At 46.1% G+C, this 25,926-nt stretch overlaps 1 protein-coding gene across 3 annotated transcripts in view; it reads left to right on the top strand.

Moving 5' to 3' along the window:
- Positions 1 to 2,318: 2,318 nt before the first annotated feature.
- The window catches only part of RILPL1 (Rab interacting lysosomal protein like 1), a 50,050-nt gene continuing 26,442 nt past the window's right edge, over positions 2,319 to 25,926 (top strand). For 2 of the 3 annotated variants that reach the window (XM_072600661.1, XM_072600663.1), the window contains exons 1-3: positions 2,319 to 3,358; positions 8,073 to 8,223; positions 25,290 to 25,408. In XM_072600661.1, coding sequence (XP_072456762.1) covers positions 3,053 to 3,358; positions 8,073 to 8,223; positions 25,290 to 25,408 — 576 coding nt within the window. In that variant the 5' untranslated portion in view covers positions 2,319 to 3,052. The remainder of the gene's footprint in view (positions 3,359 to 8,072; positions 8,224 to 25,289; positions 25,409 to 25,926) is intronic. The other variant, XM_072600662.1, reaches the window with a different exon arrangement.

Raw genomic sequence — 25,926 nt, 5'->3', positions numbered from 1 at the left:
GATTGTGATTCAACCAATGAATTGGTGAATCAATCAAAATTAATTAAGCACCTACTATGAATGCATGGAAAAGAATGTATGAAGAATTCACTTTGTGCCAAGCAGTTTACAAAGCACTGGGGATATGAACAGGAAAACAAGACCTGTCTCTTGTCACCAAGGGGCTCATTTGATAGCTGGATCAAATGAGATAGCATGAGCTACACTTGAATCCAAATACTAATTACAAATCCTAACTCTCATTTATATAGCACATGAAAGCTTGCAGAGAGCTTGGGAGAGTTCCCCTGAGATGAACATGTCTCTTTTCTATGAGTTACCTTGCCAAGCAGGTGCACTGGACACAAAGTAAGCCTGTTGACCAATTGGGAGCGTGCAGTGAGCTAAAATCTTGCTCACTCCCAGATGCCTTTGCTGGTGTTCACCAGCTGATCTTGCTGAACTGTGCTATGGCTCCTCCCCCCCAACCCCAGAAAAACAAAACAACTGGCCCAATCCAGTCTTGCAGTCAATCTCTGCGAAAACCATTCGGCCACCCTGTCCCACCTGTTCCTGACTATTCATCCTTTACCAACACCCCACCACCCCATCCCTGAACCTCTTCTTTGTGGTTTTCAAGCATAAATTGCTCCTGTCTCTCCTGGTGGGAGCCTCAGCACTAGTGTCTGATTTCCCTCCTAATAATACTTTTCTAATTTCAACTCAGCTTGGACTTCTCTGAATTTGGAGGGGTGGCCTTTGTCCGGTTGACATGCTTTACAAATGTTCCCTCATTTGATCTTCACAACAACCTTGGGAGGCAGAATTATCCCCATTTTACAGATGAGGAAACCGAGGCAGATGGAGGTTAAGTGATTTGCCCAGGGTCGTATAGCTAGTATTTGAGACTGGATTTGAACTCAATTTTTCCTGACCAGGTCCAGTTTTCAGTCTACTGCACAATCTTATTAATTGGGGTGGACAGCACAGACAAGAGTTCAGCAGACGCCTGGGATGCTCAGCTCCCTCCTCACTTTCACGACTGAGGATCTCCAGCCCCTTTAGGGTTCAATTAAGGAACCACTTCCTATATCAGGACTCAACAGTACTCCCTTAGTGATTATTTACTTTGTATCACTGTAAATGTACTTTGTGTCGATTTGTCTATTACAAATTGTAAAACCTAGCTTCCCTTCCCGCCCAGTTGATCATAAGCTCTTTGAGGACAAGTACTCTTCTTTATGTATCAGAGCAACTGGCATGGTACTCTACACATAGCAGGAGCTTAAGAAACACATTATAGAAACGTGTGTGAGGACTCAGGTAATTTGGGAAGATTGTCATATAGCTTGGGCAGAATAGGGAGCTGGACCTGGAGTCAGAAAGACCTGAGTTCAAATATAGCCTCAGACATGAGCTGTGTAACTTTGGGTAAATCACTTAACTTGTTTGCCTCAGTTTCTTCATTTGCAATTTGGGAACAATGAAAGCGCCTCCCTCCCAGGGTTGGTGTGAGGTTTAAATGAGATATTTATAAAGCACCTGGCACATCTTATAAAAATCAACTATAATTAAGCCCCAGAATGGCTGAATCTGAACTCGGGTCCTGAGGGCAAAGCCAGCCTCACTCTTTGAGAATCCTACACATCCTCGATCACATTACAGTTGGAGTATTTGTGTCTCTGTAGTCCTTACAGATGGTCACCTCTATGAGGGCGGGGATCAAACTTTATTCTTTGTGCATCCTGCCCCTCTGCCCACCACAGAATGAACTGTTTCCTGTTCAATGGACTTGATTCCTAGAGAATGAGACTCTGTCCTGTGTTGACTAGAGAATGAATCCTCCGAAGCAAGCTTTCCTCCTCCACCTGTCCCAGTGCCTTACTTATAAGGAGCCCAAGTCCCTCGAGGTGCAGTGAGCTCATTTCGGAGACGGCGCCAGAGAGCCGCCCAGTAAGAACTTGTTTGGGGGCGGGGAGGAAGCTGTGGGATACAGCATCTGGAGGAACCCGGGATGTGTAAGGAGACGGGGGTGTGGATTTCAGACACTTTCTACATTTAAAGGCCCGGGTGAAATCATGCTTCTTTTAGGGCTCGCGTTTGTTTGATGGGGAGGGAGTGGGAAAGGAAGGTCCGGAAAGAGTGGGTGGGGAATGCATGTCCTTAGCCTTCTCTCGGGGTGGGGTGTGGGGGGAAGACTCTCCCTGCCCCCAATAGGGTAGAACTGCGCCGGCCCTGGCACCGCCTCCCGCACTCTCTCCAGGGGCAGCATCCATCCCCCCTCCACCACTACCCCGGGCCGCGCCCCTCTTGTTTCTCTCCGCCCCCCGCCCCCCAGCCGCCATCCAGGCGTCCACTCCGCCGCCTCCCCGCATCCCCCCCCTCCAAAGTTCCCCGGAGCAGCTGCGGCCCCTCCCCCTCGGGAAAGGGGTGTGGGCTGAGGGCTGGCTGGCAGCGCCCCTCGCGCAGAAGTGTTTCCGAGGGCAGCCCTGACCGCGGCTCGGCCATCCCGTCCACTCCGGCCCGCTCGCATTCCCAACTTGGGAGCCTCTGCGGGCCTGCGCACGCACGCCCCCCTCCCTCCCTCCTCTGTTCCCTCCTCCTCCTCCTCCTCCTCCTCTCCCCAGCTTTGTGACAGCCTCCAGTGATAGGAACCGCGGAGCCGGGCGAGAGAGGGGGAGACCCAGGGAAAGAGGGAGGAGGGGGGAAGGGAGAGAATAGAAGGAGGGAAGGAAAAGGAGAGCGCCTCAAGGGGGGCCGCTGCAGCCCCAGCCCCCCTCCTCCTGCTGCTGCTGCTGCCTCTACCATCGCCGGGCCTGGCTCCGGCCTCGGATGCCCGGGTGAGCTGGCCGCAGGACCCTACCGGCCGGGGCCGGACCCAGGGGGGACCGCGAACAGTGGCGCTCCCCGCTTGGCTCCCAGCGGAGTGGCCGCAAGTTTGCAAGTTGAGCTAGTTCGGGGCTGGGCTGTGCGCGCCGCCCGGCAGGGGCGAGGGAGCCCCCGATCCCGGCCCCGGTAGCCCGAAATCCCCCGGCCCCGGCCCCGGCAGCCCGAGACCCCCGCCTCTCCAGCCATGGAGGACGGCGGCGGGGGCCCGGAGGCGGTGTCCGTGCTGGAGAAGAACGTGGCCGAGCTGACCGTAATGGACGTGTACGACATCGCCTCGCTGGTGGGCCACGAGTTCGAGCGGGTCATTGACCAGCACGGCTGCGAGGCCATCGGGCGCCTCATGCCCAAAGTGGTGCGGGTGCTGGAGATCCTCGAGGTGCTGGTGAGCCGACACCACGTCAGCCCCGAGCTGGACGAGCTGCGCCTGGAGCTGGACCGGCTCCGCCTCGAGAGGATGGACCGGATCGAGAAGGAGAGAAAGCATCAAAAGGTGCCCCGGGGGAGGGGAGGAGGGGGGCGCGCTGGGGGCGGAGGCGGAGGGTCAGAGGAGGGGAAGAGGTTGGAGGAGAGCGAGCTGGGGAGAACGAAGGAAATATCGGGGGGAAAGCGAAGCACAAAGTAGGTGGAGAAGAAAAACCCGGCTAGGAATAGGAAGCCCTCGTTCTGAGCCCACTGGCCCCATGACCTTGGGCTGTTCTTTTTCCTCCCTGAAGTTCAAAAGTTGGACTAGGTAGTCAATAGCAGGTAGAGTGCTGGACCTGCAGTCAGGGAGACCCTGGATGCCAATCACGATTAATTAGCCCTGTGACCTTGGGCAAGTCCTTTCCTCCTTCGGAGCCTCAGTTTACTCATTTCTGAAATAAAGAGTAGGATTAAATAATCTATACTTGATGGAGTGCTGCACTTAGAGTCTGGAAGACCCGGTTCAAATTGTACTTATTTGATGAGTGACCTCGAACAAGAGTCCTTTCTCCCTTCTGGGCCTCAGTTTACCAGTTTACCAACTGCCAGTTGGAGTTGGATTAGATGGCATACTCTATGCTTGTTTTTAAAGAAGGCATAAGAACCTGGAGGGGAGGGGAGTCAGCAGTTTGGGGGCGGGTGTCAGGTGGCTTTGGGGATAGAGATTTAGAGAACTCAGGGGAGTGAGAAGTTGAAAAGTGAGGAATGAAGAAAGGAGGAGCCAAAGGAGGGGGTGGAAGGAAAAAGTCATCTTTTTCCTGTGGAGTTTGTCACATGCAACCCAGTGATGTAATTAAAACAAAAGACTCTTGGGGGACCCCTAGCCAGACAGTGTCCAGCAGTTACACCAGGACATGGGTCTGGGGCAAGGCCCACTCATTCTTCTGTCTCATTCCCATTAGTTCACTCTAACCTAAGCTTCCTGGTGGGTTCAGAAGACTTGCATCCTCAGGACCTTTCCTTGTCCCAGCCTAAGGCTAACCTGAGGGAGAGAGAGAAAGAGCCTATGACTCTAGGCTGATCCTTTGGGATAGTTGTCTTCTCTTTATAATATAGAGAGAAAGAGGAAGTGATCTGTGGAAGCCTAACCATACCCCCTTGCTCCCTGCATCCCCCTCTAATCCGTTGGGCTTTGTGGATCAGAACCAGAAACAGACAGACCAGGGTAGTCCCCGTGCAGCCTGGGAGCCAGGGAAGAAGGAAGTGGGGAGACATGTGGTTTCCTGCCATGGCTTGAGGCCAGTGGTGCTTCAGACAGGCCCTTTCAGCCCTCCGCCTTTCCTGGGGGAGCAGGGAGGGAATCCTTTTGGAGAGGAGCTCTGGGGCCTGCCTCTCATTTGCTGTGGGACTTTGGGAAGGAAGGTCACTTGGCTCATCTGAATAGGAGGGTCAACAGCTCTTAGGAGATCTGCTGGGCTGGTTTCTCACAGTATTTTTAAAAGCTGTTTTCAGAACAGAGCCGGTCATGTGTTTCTGGGCTTGGATCTTTTTCCTTGCTTGTTGTCAGGTTTATCACAGAGCCCTGGCTCTTCTCTGAACACTTTAGGGCTCTTGTTCCCCATGAAGCGCCTTGTGGCTTGGCTCCCAGGCAGGCTAAGTCAGGCTTGCTATTCCCGGGAAGGAAACTGGATTCCCAAAGAAGAGACTGACTGACTTGACCTTGGTCACTCCTGGAGTGAGAAGCAGGGCTCAAGTGGAGAATCACCGAAAAGTTATCTAATGGAAACTCTGAGAAGACTGTTTGGGGCAGCAATGTCTAAAGGACAGGAGTAGCCATCCTCTGGAGTGACCGTCACGTGCTTTTGGGGGCCCCCTCCCTTGACATGGCCCCATGACGGGCCCCAACATCTAAGCGACCTTAGAAACTGTCTAATCCAAATTCCACAGTCTTGACCCCTTGCTCCAGAATCTCCAGGGCCCCCAGCTGCCTTTCAGTTATTTAGAACCCAGACTTCTCCGATGGGAAGCTTGCTAAAACCTGCCTTTTGGGTTAGTTAGTCAGTCAACAGTCATCTATGCCAAACAATGTGCTAAGCCGGGGATACAGAGAAAGGCTTTAGGTTGGCCTGTGTTCCTCTAACTTAATCTGCTGTCTTTCCTGCCCTGTGCCTTCATGCAGACCATCCTCCTTGTCTCTGCCTTTCAGAGGTCTTAATTTCAAGTGTTTCCTTCCTCCTCAGATTCTTTTTGATCTTTGTCTTATTTGTCCTTTGTCCACAACCCCCACCTATATTATACTTAACCATTTGTGAAATCTTTCCTAAGCCCCCTGTCGGAGACCTTTGTTCCCCCTTCTTTACATATTTGCTATTGTGCTTAATAACTGTTTTTGAATGGAATTGCATAAGGGGTTACTGAGACATCATTGTTCAGTCATTTCATTTGTGTGTGACTCTTTATGACCCCATTTGGGGTTTTCTTGACAGAGATACTGGAGTGGCTTGCCATTTCCATCTCCAGCTCATTTTACAGATAAAGAAACTGAGGCAAACAGGGTAAAGTGACTTGCCCAGGGTCACACAGCTAGAAAGGGTCTGTGGCCGGATTTGAACTCAAGGAGATGAGTCTTCTTGACTTCAAGCCTGGTGTTCTATCCCCTTTGCCACCTAGAGCAGATGGGAGGAGACCAAATGACTTGCCCAATGAGGTGTGGCTGATTAGTCACTGAGTTGGTGCTAAGCCTCTACCTGACTCTCCTCCAGTTAGACAGGGAAGACTTCCTGAGGAAGTTGAGGGTGGGGGGAGCCTGGGCAAAGGTGGCAGAGAGTACTAGGCTGGCAGAACTGCATGTGAATACCAGCTCTCACTTACCTGACCCAGGGCAGTTCATTAACTTCTCTGATTCTCAGTTCCTATTCATCTGTAAAATGAGAGAGGTGGACTGCATGACCTTCAAAGGTCCTTCCACGTCTAAGCCTAGGGTCCCTCTGGCATCCCTGTATTGGCCCCTCTGCTATTTGACCTTTCTTCTTTGCCAGAACCAGGGTTAGGTCTATTAGGAGTCACTAACCAAAGGTCTGGCTTTTCCTTCTACTTCTTTCCCAGCTTCTCCTGATATTTCCCCTCTCTCTCCCCAGCTCCCTCTTTTTCTTCCCAGTGAGCTGGAGGAAGGAAGGAAGGGAGAGAGTTTGGGGAATCTGTCACAAATATAGACCAAGACTTGGGAGATGACTTGGAAGGAGGTTTCAAGGGAAGAAACTGGGAGGGGGGGGAGAGGAGGAGGAAGAGGAAGGAAAGAGGGGAGGGGAATGAGACAATCTAACCTGAAAATCAACAAGTATTTATTAAACTTACAGTGTGCCACACACGGTGCTAAGTGCTGGGTATACAAAAGCCCAAACAGTTCCTATCCTCAGGGTGCTTACACCCTAACTGGGAAACAACATGGCTATACATGTATATTTGAGATACATCCAGAAAAGGGTTTAAGACATAGTCAGCCTAGGGCCTCTCGGGTACTTGTCTGTCTGATTAGTATAAACTCCCAGGTATTTCCCAGCCTGTTTCCTCCCTGGAGAGAGAGGTTGCCATGGCTGTTAGTTAAAGATTGAGTTGGGTAGACCTTGTAATGGGGTGTGTCTCTCTCTGTCTGTCTCTTCTCTCTCCTCTTTCTCCTCTCTCTCCTCTCTCCCCCTTTTGCTTCTCTCTCTCTCTCTCTCTCTCTCTCTCTCTCTCTCTCTCTCTCTCTCTCTCCAATCTTTCTCTCTCGCTCTCTCTTTCCAGATATGAACAATGATGATAATAGCCCCACTCATATAGTGAATTAAAATATCCAAAGAATTCTCCACATGTTATCTCATTTGATGTTAACAGCAACCCTGTGAAGTAGGTGATATCAATATTCTTATTTTACAGTTGAGGAAACAGGCAGGGAGAGGTTGAGTGACTTGCTCAGGGTCACACAGCTAGTAAGTATCTGAGTTAGGGTTTGAACTCAGGCCTTCCTGAGTCTGAGTTCAGCACTCTATTAAGGCAGACTTAAATACAGCCAAAGATGAGTATTCACCAAATAGCCTCCCAGGTCCTGTCTCCCTATCCTTCCAGAAAGTATCTGTCAGGTAAGGAGAAGGAAAGGATGAAGGTGAGGCCTTCTGCCCATCCCTCCCAACATTTTCATGGGCCTGAAATTGAGTTCTTCCACTTAAACTTTGCTTGGCAGCCAGGAGCGGGGTATCCCAGGGTTTGCCCAGGTGCAGCCTAAGCTCTGACGAGGCTTACATTGTGGGAAGGCTGCCAGGATGGACCCAGCCACAGACTAGCTTTACTTGGGAAAGGCTCATTGCCCACTTGGTGCAGGCACCTCGTTCTCTGCCAGTGGCTGTCCTCTCCCTGTCACTTACCACCTTTACATGACCTTGGGCAAGTCACTTCACCCTTCTGGGAATTCAGCTGTAAAATAAGGAAGCTGGACTAGATGACTTCTGAGGCTGCTTTCAACTTTGGTTAAATCCTGCCTCTAGTAACCTTGGGCAAGTTACCTCTATGGACCTCAGTTTCCTTCTCTGTAAAATGAAACAGCTGGACTCTTGAGATCCCTTCCAGCTCTGACTCTGTGATCCTCTAGTCTGCAAAGTCAAAGTAGAGCTAAAAGATGCCCCTGTCCCAGAGCCAGTGGGCATTGGAAGACAGAAGGAGGGGGGTGAAGCTCAGTGCTGGCTGGGGATGGGGATGGGGCTGCCAGCTGCCTAGGCAGAGCCCAAGCAGCAGCATTTACCCTCTGTCCCCCTGGCCCCCACCTCTAGGAGCTAGAGCTTGTGGAGGACGTGTGGCGAGGGGAAGCCCAAGACCTTCTCACACAGATCGCCCAGTTGCAGGAGGAGAACAAGCAGCTGATGACCAACCTGTCCCACAAAGATGTTAGTTTCACCGAGGAGGACTTCCAGAAGCAGGAAGGTAAGAGGAACCAAGAGAATCAAGAGCCCTGTTAGGCTCCATCTCTGGCTACCTGTTGTCTTTCTCCACAGAATGAGGGCAGGGATGGCTTCGTTTTTTTCTCTCAATATCGTCAGCACCTTGGAAAGTTCATGCCACACAGTAGGTGCTTATGAAATACTTGCTGAATTGAATCATCGATAATCAGAGTAATAACACTAAATGCCATTTTTTATAGCGCGTGAAGGTTTAGGGACGACTTTCCTCATTTGCTGTAGGTACAAATATTATTTTCATCTCCATTTTACAGGGAGAAAACTAAGGCTCTAAAAAGTGGGATAATTAACCCAAGGTCACTTAGCTAGTAACTTCCTGAACTAAGAAGCAACAGCTGGTGGTATACTAGGTTTAGGGGCAGCTAGGTGGCTCAGTGGATAGACTGCTGGACCCGCATTCAGGAAGACCTGAGTTCAGATCTGGCCTTGGACACTTTTACTAGCTGTGACCTTGAGCAAATCATTTAACCCTGTTTGCCTCAGTTTCCTCATCTGTCAAGTGAGCTGGAGAAGGAAATGGTAAATCACTCCAGTGTCTTTGTCAAGAAAAACCCAAAATGGGGTCATGAAGAGTCAGCCAGGACTGAAGAAGACCGAGCAAACAAAAAAGAGAACATTTAGTCCAATCCCTCATTTTACAGATGAGGAAACTGAGACCCAGAAAGAGGAAACGATGTGCCCGAAGTCACATAGAAAATAAATGGCAGAATGGATTTGGACCTGGGTCCTCCAAATCTAATGCTCTTTCTGCCACGCCATTGGCTTTCTTTAGTTGGTTTTCCACTTTCTCACAGAGGAGACCTTCTCCCTGCGCCCTCAGGTTCATCTCAGACCCTCCTCCCCCACTCTCAGCAAAACAAGCTTTAGCTTCCTCAGGAGAGGTCAGTTTGACTTGTTGAGACTTGTGGGAGAAGGAGATTTGGTTGAGTGCAAAGATAAGGAAACTGAGGCACACAGAGGTCTCTTGACTAAGGTCACATAGCCAACTGTGTCAGGGCTGTGCCCCCAATCTAGGTCATTTACATACCTACTGAAGATAAAGTAGATTTTTCTTTGGGTAGACCATTGTAGGGGTTTTGGAGCTGTCAAAGCTCTGACCCAGATTTCTTCCTTCTTTCTGGCCTGGGTTAGGGGCAGTAGAAGGGTCTCCTTGCCATTCCCCTCCCCATTCCCCCTAGCCCTCTGCATGTCATGGAAGATGCTGCCAAGTGTCTTTGGTGAATTTGAGTGAGTCTTGTCATTGGTTAGGCTATGGTGCTCCGACAGGAGGGAGCCAGGTGACTCAGAAGGAACATGGGACAGTCCTGGATGCTGGGGGCTTTATCACTCACAATTAAAACATCAGCAAGATTAAGAGACTCAGAGATGGTCAGAGGAAGAGACCACATTGTAGTCCACATTGGCATGCTATCCCTGTTTAGGGCACAAATACCCCTCCCACATCCCCAGGAAACGGGCTGCCAACTTAAACAGCCAAGCAAGCCAGCAGAACTAGCAGCCCAGCATGCACTGCCCTGAGAAACCTGGACATACCTGGAAATCTGCATGCTCCTTTCCATGCCTCCAAGGGTGTGGGGACACCCAGTAGGGCCTGCTGTGCTGGGCCAAAGCAGAAAATGAACTAAGGCAATGGTTGGCTTCCATCATCCAGGCCAACCTCTGTGCTTGGGCATTCTGTAAGGCTGTGGCAGGGACACACACACACACACACACTTACACATACCCTCACACTCAGAATCTCACATTTAAGATAGACCTCAGTGCCCATCTAGTCCACCCTCTGCCTGAACGAGACTCCCCTCTGCAACATTTCCATCTAGATGTCATCAGTGCCCACTTGACCTCAGGTGAGGGCTGATTTATTGACTCTTAGATAGTCTACCCACTTTGGGATAGCTTACCCTTAATTGTGAGGATATTTTTCCTGTTGTTGTTCAGTTGTCTTCTAGTTGTGCCAACTCTTTGTGACCCCATTTGGGTTTTCTTGGCAAAGATACTGGAGTGGTTTGCTGTTTTCTTCTCCAGCTCATTTTACTGATGAGGAAACTGAGGCAAACAGGATGAAGTGACATGCCAGGGTCACCTAGCTAGGAAGTGTGTGAGGCCGGTTCCTCCTGCCTCCAGGGCCAGTGCTGTATCCACTGGGCCACCAGTAGAGCCACCTCTACCTCTTTGAAGTTGCTGCACGTTGTACCAGGTCCATAGGATGAATAATTAAAAGTTGGATGGGAGTCAAGAGTCCTGATCTTTCATTTAACAGATGAAGAAACCAAGGCCTAGAGGGTTTAAGTAACTTGCCCAAGGTCACACAGCTAGTAAGGGTCTGAGGTGGAATTCATATCCAGAGCATCCTGACCCCAGACGCAAGAGTTCTCTCCACTACAGCATTCTGTGAAATCAAGTCAAATTATGACTTACATGAACTGATGCTGAGTGAAGGGAGGAGAACATTGTACACAGTAACAGCAACACTGTGTGATGACTGACTTTGAGAGACTTCACCCTTCTCAGCAATGGAAGGATCTAAGTCGATTTCAAAGGACTCATGATGGAAAGTGCTGTCCAGATTCAGAGAAAGAACTATGGAGTATGAGTGCAGATGGAAGCATACTGTTTTCTCTTTTTTGGTTTTTTTTTTTCATGGCTATTCTCTTTTATGGTTTTTTCTTTCACAACATGACCAATTTGGAAATATGTTAGACATGACTGCACACGTACAACCTATATCAGATTGCTTGCTGTCTGGGGGAGGGGAGGGAGCGAGAAAATTGGAACTCAAAATCTTTTTTTTAAAAAATTAATTAATTTATTTGTTTTCAGTTTTCAGCAATCACTTCCATAAGTTTTAAATTTTCTCCCCCTCCTTTCCTCTTCCCACCCTGAGACAGCATGCAATCTTATATGGGTTCTACACTTACATTCTTATTAAACACATTTTCACATTAGCTGTGTTGCATAGAAGAATTAAAGCGAGTGGGAAAAACCATGAGAAAAACCAAACCAAAACACAACACAAAAGAAAATGGTCTCCTTCATTCTGTGTTCCGATTCTGTGTATCCGTTCTGGATATGGATGGCATCTTGCCTCAAGAGTCCTTTGGGAGTGTTTTAGGTCCCTGTATTGCTGTGAAGGACTAAGTCTATCAGAAACAGTCCTTCCACACTGTGGTTGTTACTGTGTACAATGTTCTCCTGGTTCTGTTCATTTCACTCAGCATCAGTTCATATAAGTGTTTCCAGGTTTTTCTGAAGTCCTCCTGTTCATCATTTCTTATAGCACAATAGTATTCCATTACATTATATACCACAATTTGTTCAGCCATTTCCCAACTGATGGGCATCCCCTCAATTTCCAGTTATTGGCCACCACAAAAAGAGCTGCTATAAATATTTTTGTACATGTGTGTTCTTTTCCCATTTTTATGATCTTTTTGGGGTATAGTCCTAAAAGCAGTATTGCTGGGTCAGAGGGTGTGCACATTTTTGTGGCCCTTTGGGCATAGTGGAACTCAAAATCTTACAAAAAAAACAAATTTCAAAAACTATCTTTACACCTAATTGGCAAAAACAAAGAAAGCATTATTTAAAAAAAAAAAGTCAAGACATATTCAAACCCATTACTGTTTATTAGCTACCTACTAACAAATTGTTAAATGCTTACTATATGCTGGGTACTGTGTTATGGGGGTACAAACGCAAACTGAAAAAAAGCCTGTCCTTGCCCTCTTCTAATGGGAGAAGAAAACCAGGGAACTGAAAAGGGGAATGGGCAAAGGGCCCTGGCAGGGGCAGGGTAGGTAGAGGATATTCAGAAAGTTAGAAGTGGAGGCTGGAGAGGAATCAATACAAGACAGGCCTGGGGGAGGAGGGGGTCTTCCTAAAATGGAGGTCCCAGGAGGAAACAGCTAGTCAAAGGAAGGGGCCCTGGGGAGAAGTGAACTTCTAGAGTGAGGAGGATTCTGTGACTTGGGAGAAAAGCTGGAGAGTCAGGAGGGGGGACCTGGAGGGAATGAAGATATGGCTCTGCCTCCCTAGTTCTGACTAGTCCAATCCCCCTTCCCTGTGACACACGTTCACACTTGACCTGGCCTCTTCCTAAATTCTTACTACTCAGTCAGTCATCAAGTATTTACTAATCTCATATTATCAATGCTAAGTGCTGGAGATGCAAAGAAAGGCAAAAAACAGTCCCTGCCCACATGCAAACAGGTGTATACAAGATACATTCAGAGCAGGTGAAAATCACCAGAAACGAGAAGGCAGCAGCATCTGAGGGGATGGGGAAAGGCTTCCCGGAGAAGATATACTTTGGGCTGAGGCTGGAAGGAAGTCAGAAAAGCTTAGAGGTAGAAGTGAGAGCATTTCAGGCCATGGGTCAGCCAGGCCAAAGGAACAAAGACTGGAAAAGGACAGTTTTGTTCGAAGGACTTTAAGCAGGCCAGTGATCTCCAATATAACTATCCTCAGCTCCTTCCACCAGTCCACATATACCAAGCATGGCCTGCAGTCCCCTCACTGTCCTGGACATCCTCTTGTGGACACTTTCTAGCATATCCCTCTGTTCCCCTTAAGGCCAGATGAAAGGTATTTTAATTGTATTCATCTGAAGTCCTTAGGACCTTAAAGAAACTCTTAAATTATTTTTTCCTAATATTATTAAAATAAAAACACTCCCCTCCCGCTTATTCAAACCCATTACTATTTATTAGCTACCTACTAGCAAACATTTTTTATAAATAATATTTTATTTTTTCCCAATTACGTGTAAAAACAATTCATCTATTTTTTTAAATGTTGAGTTCCAAATTTTTTCTCTCCTTCCTGCACCTTATCCCTTCCAGAAACAGTAAACAATTTGATATGGGTTAATTATGTCCAATCATATTAAACATATTTCCATATTAGTCATGTTGTAAAAGAAGAAACAAACCAGAAGAAAAAAACACTTAAAAAATAAGGAATCTGCATTCAGATGCCATCAGTTCTTTCTCTTGAGGTGGATAGCATTTTTCATCATGAGTCCTTTGGCATTGTCTTGGATCTTCGTATTGCTGAAAATAACTAAGCCATTCCCAGTTAATCATTATAACAAAGAAGTGTGAGATGCACAGATTTAAAGACATCGCCATTCCAAACGTTCATGTGTACTAACTGTGCTCAGTTTGTGGCAGAGTCTTCCAAGCGCCTATTGGTCTGATCAGCCACAGTTGAACACATTGTACTTTGACTCCAGGGTAGAGATGTCCTTTTGTTCTTCGAGAACAAAGGGCAACAACCGACTGTGTTCGTGTTTTCCTGGTTCTGATCATTTCACTTTGCATCAGTTCGTGTAAGTCTTTCCAGGTCTTTCTGAAATCATCCTGCTCATCATTTCTTATAACACAATGGCATTCCATTACAATCATATACCACAATTTGTTCAGCCATTCCCCAGTTGATGGGTATTCTCTCACTTTACAATTCTTTGCCACCACAAAAAGAGCTGCTTTAAATGTTTTTGTACAAATAGGTCCCTTTTTTCCTTTTTTTTTTTTTTAAAAAATCTCTTTGGGATATAGACCTAGTAGTGATATTGCTGGTTCAAAGGGAATGCGCAGTTTTATAGCCCTTTGGACACAGCTCCAAATTGCTTTCCAGAATGGTTAGATCAGTTCACAACACTATCAGCAATGGAACAAACATTTATTAAGCACTACTATGTGCTGGTTGGCACAGTGGATAGAGTACTGGGTCTGGCATCAAGAAGACTCATCTTCCTGAGTTTAAATCTAGCCTCAGACATTTACTAGCTATGTGACCCTGGGCAAGTCACTTAATCCTATTTGCCTCAGTTTCCTCATCTGCAAAATGAGCTGGAGAAGGAATTGGTGGATCACTCCAGTATCTTTGCCAAGAAAACCCCAAACAGGGCAGTAGGACTCCACTGAAAATGGCTGAACAACATGTTCTAGGAACTGTGCTACAAATTCTGGGGATTAAAACAGAAAGACAATCCCTGCCTTCAAGAAGCTTACTTACATTCTAATGGGGGAAGAAAACACTTAAAAAGGAGCTGAAAAGTTCTCAGCATGCCTGTTGCCACTGTGAGCGTAGGGTCTGGATTTGGGAGTTCATTAGTAAAAGGAAACCCTCCCTAACAATGCAGATTGGCATTTTCTCTGCGATGTGTAATCTTAGGGAGATGCCTAGATCAGTGGTGTCAAACTCAAATAGAAAACATACATAAGGACAGCATGCTGACTTAGAAAACCACATTAACATTACCTATGTTCTCCTGTATTTTTATTTTGTTATTATTACCTTATTAATAATAATGATTATTGCTGTTACATTTTAATCTGGTTTGACTGCATACTTCAATGTGGTCTGAGCATTTGATAAGCTCTGGCCAAGATCATCGAGAAGTTAAATGATTTACTCAGGGTCACAAAGCCGGTATATGTCAGAGAGCCACCTTGAATCCTGGTTTTCCTAGGATGGAAACTAAGTCTAAGGCCACATGTGGCTCTCTAGAGCCTCACATGCAGCCCTTTGACTGAATTCAAACTTCACAATTAGAAGTGGATTCAGTCAAAAGGCTGAACCTGAGGACCTATAGGGCCACATGTGACCTCAATAAAGTTTGGATTCAGTCAAAACGCTGCGCTTGAGGACCAAGAGGGCCACATGTAGCCTTGAGGCAGCAGGTTCCCCACCCCTGCCTTAGGACTTAGGGCACCCTGGTTCTGGTCACAGGTAGCATAACTCCCAAGGCAGTCCATTCCACTTTTGGACTGCACCTACTTGGGGCTCTGAACCCAGTGCCTCTTTTATAAAAACTAAGAAAGCATTTACATATTCTGGATCCTTTGGACTAATCTGAAAGTGAACCTGTCAGTCTTTTTTATAGGCTCAATTCCCCAAACTCTCCCAGTTCCCTCTCTTCTGATCAGCCCAGGAAGGATTCCAGCTGATCGACCTTAACCAGATTAGGGTCATGCTCAAGGGAAAGAGGAAATTTTCTAATGACCTTGATTAATAGAAACACCTCCCAAGTTCACCTTTAATGGGCCAGAAAGGAGAATCTTCAAAAGAGTGATCCAAGAGGGATTGAACGATTTAGGAAAATGATTCTCTGGGATGTGCTGAAAGGACAGAGATTATTACTCTTTTTGATGAAGTAAATTGTTAACTGAACTGTTGCCTAAATCGTGAAGCTTTGCCCCATCTTGACTGTGAGACTTTTGTCAGGAGAGCCATAAATTATAACTCTAAAATGGCTTGAATAAAAGGAGATTTGGGGAGTTGTAGGGTGGCTGTCTCCCCTAACCTCCACCTTCCCCACCCCAAGCAGAATGCTTAGATTGGAATGATCTAAATTAATTTTTTTAATGGTTCAGACAGACTCATGCCTAAACCACAGACAACAGGATTTTCTCCCATAATGACTTTCCACCTACCCTTCCATGTTGTCTCTCATTGTGAGGGATACAAGAGAAAAAGAAACATGGTCCTTGCCCAGGGGAACATATGTTCCAGATGGGGAGATGTCAGATGCCCATTGATCAAACAACAGTAAATAATTGTGGGATGTCATGTATGATATGGCCCATAGGTGCTTTAGCAAATCAGAGGAGACACAGATCATAGTGGCCTAGGGCAAATCAAGAGAAAGCTTCCTGGAGACAATGGGACATGGATGATAGACAGGGCTCAGTGAGACATGGGGGAAAGTGATAATAGTCTCTGCCTGTGGTCACACTTATAAATTGCTAAGATGTAACTCAGGAAGCTATCATGGCTGAGCTGTGTAGTAGAGGTAACTGGGGAAGTTAACTGCTTAGAGCTCTATACTTTAGCCCATCCCCAAAGTTCAGCTCCCTCCAGTATAGATTAAAGACAGAGCTGGAAGGATTCTTAGAGACCATCTAATCCAGTCTTTATTTTCTTGATGGGGAAAATGAGGTACCAGGAAAGGAAATGACATAGCCAATTAGCAGGAGCCAGAGGGATGTCCTAGCCCACTAACTGCCCATCCAGGATGATTTCTATGGCCTCACTTAAAGAGGGCCAGATCTGAAGCTGGAAGACCTGAGTTCTAATTTCAACTCGACAATTTGATACCTATGTAAGACTGGGCATTCTCTGGGACTCAGTTTTCTTCTCTGTAAAATGAGCCAGTTGGATAAGATGAGCTCTTGAGTTCTTCCATTTCTCATTCTGTGACCTTGAGCAGGAACGAGTGTATCTAGGTCTCCAGGGGGACACATTCCCATCCCTACCCAGGAGACAAACACTTGCCCAGTGTCCTATGGGAAAGCTGTACTACTCCATGGTTATACTCAAAGCCTTTGGAAGCTCTGCCAGATGAGCTGGCATCATGGGCATTTTCCCACCTAGTTTATGGAGACTGAACAGCATCTTGATGTGGTAGAGAACCTCAAAGTCAAGAAGATTTGGGTTCAGATATTGCCTTTGGCATTGGAGGGTGAGTCACTTAACCCATTGGTGCCTCCAGGCAACTCAAGTGCCAACCTGCATTGGTAGAGGGAGCTTCCTCACTGAGGAGACCAGTGAAATCACAGATCCTACAAGGATCTTTATGGAGTTAATTGCCTTCTGAAGTCAACCTTTCAACTGGTGGCATTCCCCATTCCCCCACAGCAGACTTCTTGGGGTGTTCTGCCAGTCCCAGTGGACCCAAGGTCATCATCAGGGCATTTGACCCAAGGGAGTTTGATGTATCCATGGCAACCTCTCAGATATTGAGTTCTGTCACCAGTAGCTACCGATATCACTCTGTAGGAGAGGCTTTGCCTTCTGGCCCCAGGGTTCCAGAATCATGCTAGTCTATCTCTGCAAACAGGGAGCATGCAGCAAGTTGCTGAGAGAGGAGGAAATGTCACTGTGTGCAGTGTTCTGCAGTCTAGCTCCTGCGGGAAGCAGCCTGGCTTGGTTACTTCTGGCTTTCCAGCTCACAGCAGCTCTCAAGTGGAGATGCCCAAGCAGATGCCATGCATGCCTTTCCAGGTTATTTTTATTTTGCATGGCAGACTATGAGAACACAACAAGGACAAAAACAACCTCCTCCTCAAACCTCCCCCCTCCCCCACTCCATACACACACACATGCATACACACACACACACACACACACACACACACATACCACCCCACCCCCACCCTGTTTACAGGAACAGACAGGCAGATGGGCACCCTCACAGAGACCAGAACCAGAGAGCAAATGACAAAGTGCCCGATGTCAGTTTGGGGTAGTTCTGAACAGAGGCCTTGAGGGATAGATAGATGGTGAAAGACATCAAGAGGTGAAAATGTCTGGCATTTCTCTGCAGGTGGCTGGGTCAGGCCCAAGGAGCTGGTCTTTGGACACAGGCCTGGAAGCAAATGATCATGTGCTCCCAGGCTTCAGGCTTGGCAGAGGGAAGCCCGTGGGCTTTGGGGCTTTGAGGTTAGCCAGGGCTGGGGGAGAGCCAAGGAGCCCAAAGTTTCAGAGAAGGAGCACAAGCTGTCCCAATGATGGAGGCCTTGGAGTTGTTCCTAAACTTTTCAGAACATAATAAACATTAATTAATGAATTACTATAATTATAATAATAAATAAATGAACAGGAAGTCATCGCTGTACCCTTGCTTCAGAATCCAGCTGGTCCTCAGGATGACAAGTGGACCTAAAGCATTCTTTGGCTGCTGTGGAGGTGGATGAGTCAGGACAGATGATTGTATTCTAACTAACAGTCTTGGGTGATGAAAGAGCATTCCACCTGAAGTCTGCAGAGACCTGGGTTAGAGTCCTGCCTCTGACCTGGGATTTACCCTCTGGGATCATGGGTAAATCTCTTAATCTCTCTGAACCTCCATTTCCTCCTGTGTAAAAGGGGGTTAATAATATCTCCTGTACTTATGTCATAGGCGTATTTCGAGGATCGAATGAGATGATATATTTAAAGTATTTTGCAAACCTTAAAACATTAAATAAATGTCTGCCATCATTATCACCATCGTTGTTTTTATCAGTAGGTCATATAGTAGAGAAAAGACCAATCCTGAGTCAAAAGAAATAGATTCTGGTCTTGGTTTTACCACTTACTACTCCTGTTTTCCCCAAGTCATTTATTAAGCACCTACTATGTGCAGAGTGCTGTGCTAGATACTGGTGGTAATTTTTAAGAGTTTACTTAAGATGCAGTCTCTTAAGTTTCTAAGGCTAGTCCTCAGGGTCTTAAGTCACTGAGTCTCCCTTTCTATTTTATACAGAGTAATCCCTGCCCTGCCCAAGCTTGAGATTGTAGTGAGGCCTAAGAGATAGGGCACAAGCAATCAGCCAAAAATACATATAATTAAAAGAAGAAGAAAGCGATACTTTAGCCAAGCTTTGAAAGAAGTGAGGAATTGTAAGAATTGGAGAAGAAGGAAGACCATGTGCAAAGGTGTGGAGGTGGGAGCAAATAGGCTGATTTGGCTGGATTGTAGAGTAGGTAAGGGACAATAGTGTGTAATAAATCTCAAAAGGAAGACTGGAATCACCCCCTTGTAGGTCGACGGATTATCATTATCCTTCCTACCAAAGTAAGGGAGGAGCCAGCTGTGGTTCAGTTGGCAGTGTAGAGGATTGGAAGTCAGGAGCCCTGAGTTCTGATCCCAGCCTGTCTCTCTGTGTGTCAGTTTCTACTTCTGTAAAATGAGTGATAGATGATGCCCAAGTCTCCTTCTAGCTTCAACATCATAATTCTGTTCAACACAACAAATGTTTATTGAGCCCTAATTCTTTTCAAGTTCCTCTACTGGCATCCTCTGAATAATGATTTTCATTTGTTTGGTTGTTTTCAGTCATTTCAGTTGGGTCTGACTCTCCATGATCCCATTTGGGCTTTTCTTGCCAGAGATACTGGAGTGGTTTGCCATTTCCTTCTCCAGCCCATTTGACAGATGAGGAAACTGAGGCAAACAGGGATGAGTGACTTTCTCAGGGTTTCATAGCTAGTAAGTGTCTGAGGCCAGAAGAGTCTTTTGAATTTTATATGTCATGTCATTTTATCCTCACAGCAACTTTGTGGGTGATAGAGAAGAAATAGAGTATTTTCCCCATTTTATAAATAAAGAAACTTGAGGGTGAGAAAGAAATTTGCCTTAGCTGTTGGACATACTAATAAAAGCTCATTTCATTAGTGCTTCAAGGTTTACAAAGCACTCACAATAACCATACTAAGTAGATCATGAGAATATTTTTATTCACATTTTACCTATGAGGAAACTGAGGCTTATAGGGCCTAAGCCACTTATCTTGGGTCACACAAGTAGTGACAGCCTTCTGACTCAAAGATCTTTCTATTGAAAAATGCCTGCCCCTTCCAAATCAATTCATTTCAACTCAGGAAACTTAAATGTGTGCTGTACGCAAGGCACTATGTTAGGTGCTGGCGATTTTTTCTTTTAGGGGATTGTGCTGGGAGATGAGAAAGTCCAGACCTGTCATTTTGTCAGAGGAACTGCCAGACTGGAGACTCCTTCCATGGATGCAATTTGGCAAATATGTGCGTGTATGCACACACATGCACATATATATACACACATATACACACAAACATACTTCTGTAACTTCCATTCTTAGTTGCCTAGGGCACTAAGAGGTTGAGGGATTTGCCCAGGGTGACCCAGCTGTCAGCGCCAGAGGGAAGACCGGAACCCAAATCTTCCTGACTCCTGGCTGGCCCTCTCTGCATTGTACCATGTTGCTTCTCAGATGCTAAAGAAATTGTTTTTAACTGACAAAAGTCCAGATTTTTGTTAATTTACTTATTAAAATAAGAGTCTATGCTTCATTGTCATGCTGAAGAAAATTAAAACAATTCATATACAAAGTTTGTAATCAACTTGTGGCTTCTGCTGAAGCCACTGAGGGTACATTTAATCTTCCCAAGCAGGGTTCAAGGAGTATAACATACATGGAGTCCTTGGAGGAAATAGAAAACCAGTAGTCGTTTATTAAGCCCATTCTGTGTGCCAGGCACTGGGCATACATATTTCAAAAAATGGAACTGATCCTGCCTTCAGTGAGCTTATGGAGGATGGGGATACAGGGCCCCACATGAACATACATAGATATATGAGCTACATACAAAACAGACATAAGGTAATCTGTAGGGAGAAGACCCCAATGATTGGGAAAAACAGGGAAGGTATACTTGGGAGAGTAGTCATGGCTTTCTGTTCATTGATTTATTATTATTAAGATAGTAATTAATTTATTAACATTTATTGTGTTCTGAAAAGTTTAGAGAACAATTCCAAGGCCCCCATCATTGGGGCAGCTCGTGCTCTCCCTCTGGTTAGAGCAAAGGCACAAAAATGGGAGACAAAAATACAACAGTGCCTGACTTCAGGGAGCTTACGTTCTCCCTCCCCACTAGTTTTCTTCACAAGCTGAGATAGATAGAAATTGTTTCCCAGGGAGTGAGTCAAAAAAAGAAAATTGACTCCCATCTGATACTCACACACACATACATACACGCACTCCCAAACTCTGTATGTGTGCTGCATATAGACGGCTATAGTGTTCCCCAGTAGCTTGGTGATGCTGACTGGAAAAGGAAGCATTTGTTTGGATGAAGGAAAGAGCCCAGTGTGCCTGAGAGCCTCATGTCTCTGATTCCTAGCATCCTTGTTCATTGTTTTCGGCCCTTTGTCCTTGGAACTGAGCTCCTCCGAGGGCCTCTGAGTGGGGGAGGGGGACCCCAAAAGGTCAAACTCTGGAAAGAAGCAAGTCCTCTCCGTCCACTTCAGAAAAAAGCAATCTGGCTGAGCTGTTCCACTGAGGAAGGCAAGGCATCAAGAAACAAGCTGCTTTGGCAGGAAGAGAGAGAAGGACCCACATCTCTTGAGAACTAACCCACTTGATGACCCTGAAAGTGGCACTCTCCCATTTAATACACTTATTATTATGCACTTAAGAAAAACAAAGAGAAAATTGGCTCCCCTATTGCAAAGGTGGAAGCTGCTCTTGAGTTCTGAAGAGCACTAGAGGCCCCCCAAGCGGCCCCCTCACCCATGTGTACAAGTGAGACCACCTGTTCTAAGTCATCAGAACACAAGAAACAGCTTGCCTTCCTAGAGTGCTTCTGGGGACATGGGATCCCCTTTCTGTCTGTCATGGTCAGACCTCTCTTCCAGAAAATGTTAATAAATTAATTACTATCTTAATAATAATAATTAACAATAATAATAATAAATCAATAAACAAAACGTTCCTGAAGCCCACAGAATTAGAGGTAGAAGGATCCTCATTTCGCAGATGAGGAAACTGAGGCCTAGGGCAGTTGTGTGACTTACCCAACATCACACAAGTAATAGCACAGGCAGGATTTGAATCTAGAACCTCTGACACCCAATCCACCACATTTTGCGCTGGACCATGCTGCTTCCTATATATGCATCCCCCCAAGTCAATAATAATTAATAAATATTTATTAAGTACCTGCTATTAAGTACCAGGAACCTAGAACTTTGCTTACACTTTTTGCTTAAGTTCATTCTGTATGTTGTTTTAATTAGCTGTGGCAACTGGGGGCATCTCTCAACTCAAATGTGAGTCCCCCCCAAAAAAGGTGGTCCTAACTAGCAACAAGGCACATCTGCTCATGACAGGAGCCCTCATTGATGTGTTTACTTTTGTTACTCAGCCAAAGGATACAATTAGTTAAAAAAATTAAAGGGATTTAATGAAATAACATAGTTATTAAAGTAGCAATAAGACATTTTCTCTATAAAAATGAATCACAGTTTCTTAAAAATACACATGCCATCAGTGGGGAGGAGTGGGAAAAACATAGGGAACGAGTGGGAAAAACATAGGGAACATACCTGCAAGGAAGACATGTAGCCAAGGCACATGTATGATAAGACAATTTATACCTCTGATATTACAGCATTGCCAGTGTCTTCTAGGGACGACATCCCCACTGATCCTGCGTGGCCCACAGTGTCTTGTGAGTGAGTCTCTGCTTCCTGTGGCTCTGCTTGATGGTGCTATGGTCCTGTGGTCACTGCTAGTCATTACTAGGTGCAGCTTTGTTGGGCATGAGGCTATGGACCTCTCATCTCCCAACTTCTGCTTTCAGCTGGAGTTTTCAGCTGAAGGACTTTCAGTCCTTCACTCTTTTGGTTTTAAGGCCAGAAGCTTTGCATTACATTCTTTTAGTCAGATTAGCAGAAAAGAGGGCATAGTAATTTCTCCCATAAGGAATGCTTGACCTCAAAATAATGGACATTTCCTCTCCAAAAGGAAATTCCTTTGGGTCTGCTTTGCAAATAAACCTGATGGAGCACAAAAGCTATGCTCATCAGGGAAGGTCATCGTCTTCCTCCCACCCAGCCATATTTCTGCCTTGATAATGGGGAATGTGATTGGCAGCAAACATCTTTCCATATGGTTATCTAAATACCTGTCCCAGACTCCTACTAGACTTTTAAGTTCCATGGGGACTGGAGGTCTGAGACCGTATCTTATAATCTCCATGAGGATGTAAGAACAGGGACCATATCTTGGCTAAACTTTGTGCTGTGTACAGTAGGTGCTTATTGAAGGATTGTTGAATTGGCCACAAATCCCCAATTGAAGGAAAAGCTAGTGTCCTGGGAATGTGAGCTCTCACCCCTCTTGTTTCTTTTAATCAACCAACAAGCATTAAGGACCAAGTATTTATTATATGATATGATATATGATATAATATTACATGATACGATATGATATTCCAGGCACTGTGCTAGGCATGGAAGAAACCAATACAAAAGGCAAAGAGGACCCCCTCCGCCCCCACCTCCAAGGAGTTTAGATTCTTATGGGATAGATAATAGGATAAGTGTCCAGGGATAAAGGTCCATTTGCATCATATAGTGATTGGGATTAGACTGCACTAATAAAAGGGGGTCTAAAAGAAGCCTCTCGAAGGGGGTGAAGCTTGAGCTGACACTTGATGAGATTTGGGGGTTGGTTCCTGGGGCAGAGAATTCCAGGCCTCCTAAGAAAGAATTAAAGAAGGAACACCAGGTAGGCCAGTTTGACCACAGCATAGTGTTCCTGACAGGAAGTTACCTGTAGTCTTTCTGGAAAGATAGGCTGTGGCCAGATTCTGAATGGTTTTAAATGCCAGACATAGGGCAACTAGGTGGCTCAGTGGATAGAGCCTGGAGTCAGGAAGGCCTGAGGTGCTTCTGGCTGTGTGACCCATGGCAAGTCACTCAACCTTGTTTGCCTCAGTTTCCTCATCTGTAAAAGGAGCTGGAGAAGGAAATGGCAAACCACTCCTGTGTCTTTGGTAAGAATACCCCAAAATGGAATCAGAAGAGTCGAACATGAGTGAAATGCTGAGCAAAATACACCAAAGAAGTTTGTATTTTATCCTGAAGGGAGCAGGGAGTCACTGAGAGTTCTTAAGAAAAGGAATGATGTGGACTGACTTCTCATTAGAGATTTGCTTTCCTCTTCACATTGATTGTGTTTTAGGGTTTGGATCTCCCCTAGACTCCTAGATTCTTTACGAGCAATATTCAGTTTCCCCATGGATCGATCACATCCTCTTTCTATCTGCCTTTGGGAGGTAAGAAATCCTCACTCCAGCCACACTAGCTTTCTGTTTGCACCTCCAATTATAACTCAGTTCAAGAGTCTTTAATAAGTGATTGTTTTCTTGGTCCACCAGATTTTTCCTTTTTTTTCATCAGGGAAAGTAACCATAATGTATATTCTCTGTTCACTGATATTGGGTCATTTCAGTCATGTCTAACTCTTTGTGACCCCATTTTGGGGTTTTCTTGGCGGAGATCCTGGAGTGGTTTGCTATTTCCTTCTCTAGTTCATTTTACACATGAGGAAACTGAGCAGTCTAGGTGAAGTGACTTGCCCAGGGTCACACAGCCAGTAAATGTCTGGAGGCCAGATTTAAACTCAGAAGGATGAGTCTTCCTGACTCCAGGTCTGGTGCTCTATCCACTGTACCACCTAGCTGCCGAAGCAAGTATAATCCGTGTTGAAAGAGAGAGCAGAAGCCCTGTGGGGGCTTAGAGGAGAGAAGAATCCCAGTCATTTGGTGAGAAGGCTTCATGGAGGGCATGGGAAGGGCCTGAGTTCTTCTTTAAAAGATTTCAGTAGGTGTCTGGAGGCTGGATGCCATTCCAGGCAGATACTGTCATATTATGCAAAAAGATGGAGGTGGGAAAAAATGGGATATGCCAGGGTCAAAAGAAGAAGTCCAGTCAGTCATATGGTTAATTAGCATTTATTAAGCATTTATTAATTAGCATTTATTAAGTATTTGCTGTGTTCCAGGCACTGGGCTAAGTAAGTGCGAGGGCTACAAAGAAAGGCAAAAGACAGGGTCTGCCCTCAGGGAGCTCTCAGTCTGCTGGAGGAGACACCATGCAAACAAGAAATAGTTGGGAGAAATTGGAGGTAATCAACAGAGGGAAGGAACTAGCATTAAGGGACATAAGGAAAGGCTCCCTTTAGAAGGTGGGATCTTAACTAGGATTTGAAGGAAGCCAGAAAATGTGGGCAGGAATGGGAGACAGCCAGAGAGGTGAAAATACCTGGAGTCTGGAGATAGAATTTCTTGTTTGAGGAACAGCAGAGAGACTGGTGTCTAGGGATCATTGAGTACATGGGCTGAGGAGTATGAGGTTTAAGGTAGGAGAGGGCAGTTTAGGGAGGACTTTGAAAGCCCTCCATAACCCAGAGGATTTTGTATTTGATTTATTAGGCATTGGGGAGCCACTGGAACTGATTGAACAGTCCGATTTGCACGTTAGGAAAATCACATTGGTGGCTGAATGGAGGATGGACTGGAGTGGGGAGAGCCATGAGGCAGGCAGACACCTCCCTGCCCCCAGCAGCTATTGTGATAGTCCAGGCGTGAGGTGATGAGGGTCTGCTCCAGGGTGGGGGCAGTGTCAGAGGAAAGAAGGGGGGAAAAGACACCAGTTCAAGCTGGTCCCTGCCACCATCAATTACTGTACTATTGGCTTTATCCTTCCCGTACCAGGTATGTCTGAGCGGGAGCGGCAAGTAATGAAGAAGCTAAAAGAGGTGGTGGACAAGCAGCGGGACGAGATCCGAGCTAAGGACCGGGAGCTCGGCCTAAAGAATGAGGATGTAGAGGCGGTAAGTAGCGAGATGGTAAGTAGTGAGGTTCTCTAGATCCTGAAGAAGAAGGCCTCACCAACATGGCAGGGGAAGGAAGCCTCGAGGCTCTCCACATCTGGGCACCCCAGTGCCACCCTGCTTGGCTTCCCAAGGGGGCAGAATGCCGCTGTGCCCAAGGCACAATGGGAAAATAGTGTGGTAGCAAACCCCCCTTGGACCTTTCCTGAGCCCCCAGGTTGCCCCCAAATTACCTGGTTTTCTACATATTTAGACGTGCGCGTGTTGTCTTCCTATGTAGAATACAAGTCTCTTTGCATTGGTTTTTGTACCACCAGTGTCTAGGTAAAGGCCTGGTGCATAGTAGGGGTATAATAAATATTTGCTAACTAGCTGATTCCTGTCTCTGTATTTATAGTTCCCACCACATAGTAGGTGCTTTATAAATGCTTACTGATTGACAGTTGGGTTTTTGTATCCCTAGGTGCCTAGCAGAAGTCTAACACATAGTAGGCTTTTAATAAATGCTTAATCAATGA

The sequence above is a fragment of the Notamacropus eugenii genome, chromosome 4 (genome assembly GCF_028372415.1).
Source record: "Notamacropus eugenii isolate mMacEug1 chromosome 4, mMacEug1.pri_v2, whole genome shotgun sequence".
Classification (NCBI taxonomy): Eukaryota; Metazoa; Chordata; class Mammalia; order Diprotodontia; family Macropodidae; genus Notamacropus; species Notamacropus eugenii.
The sequence above is the reverse complement of the archived record's forward strand: the minus strand, read 5'-3'. Positions and strand labels throughout refer to the sequence as shown.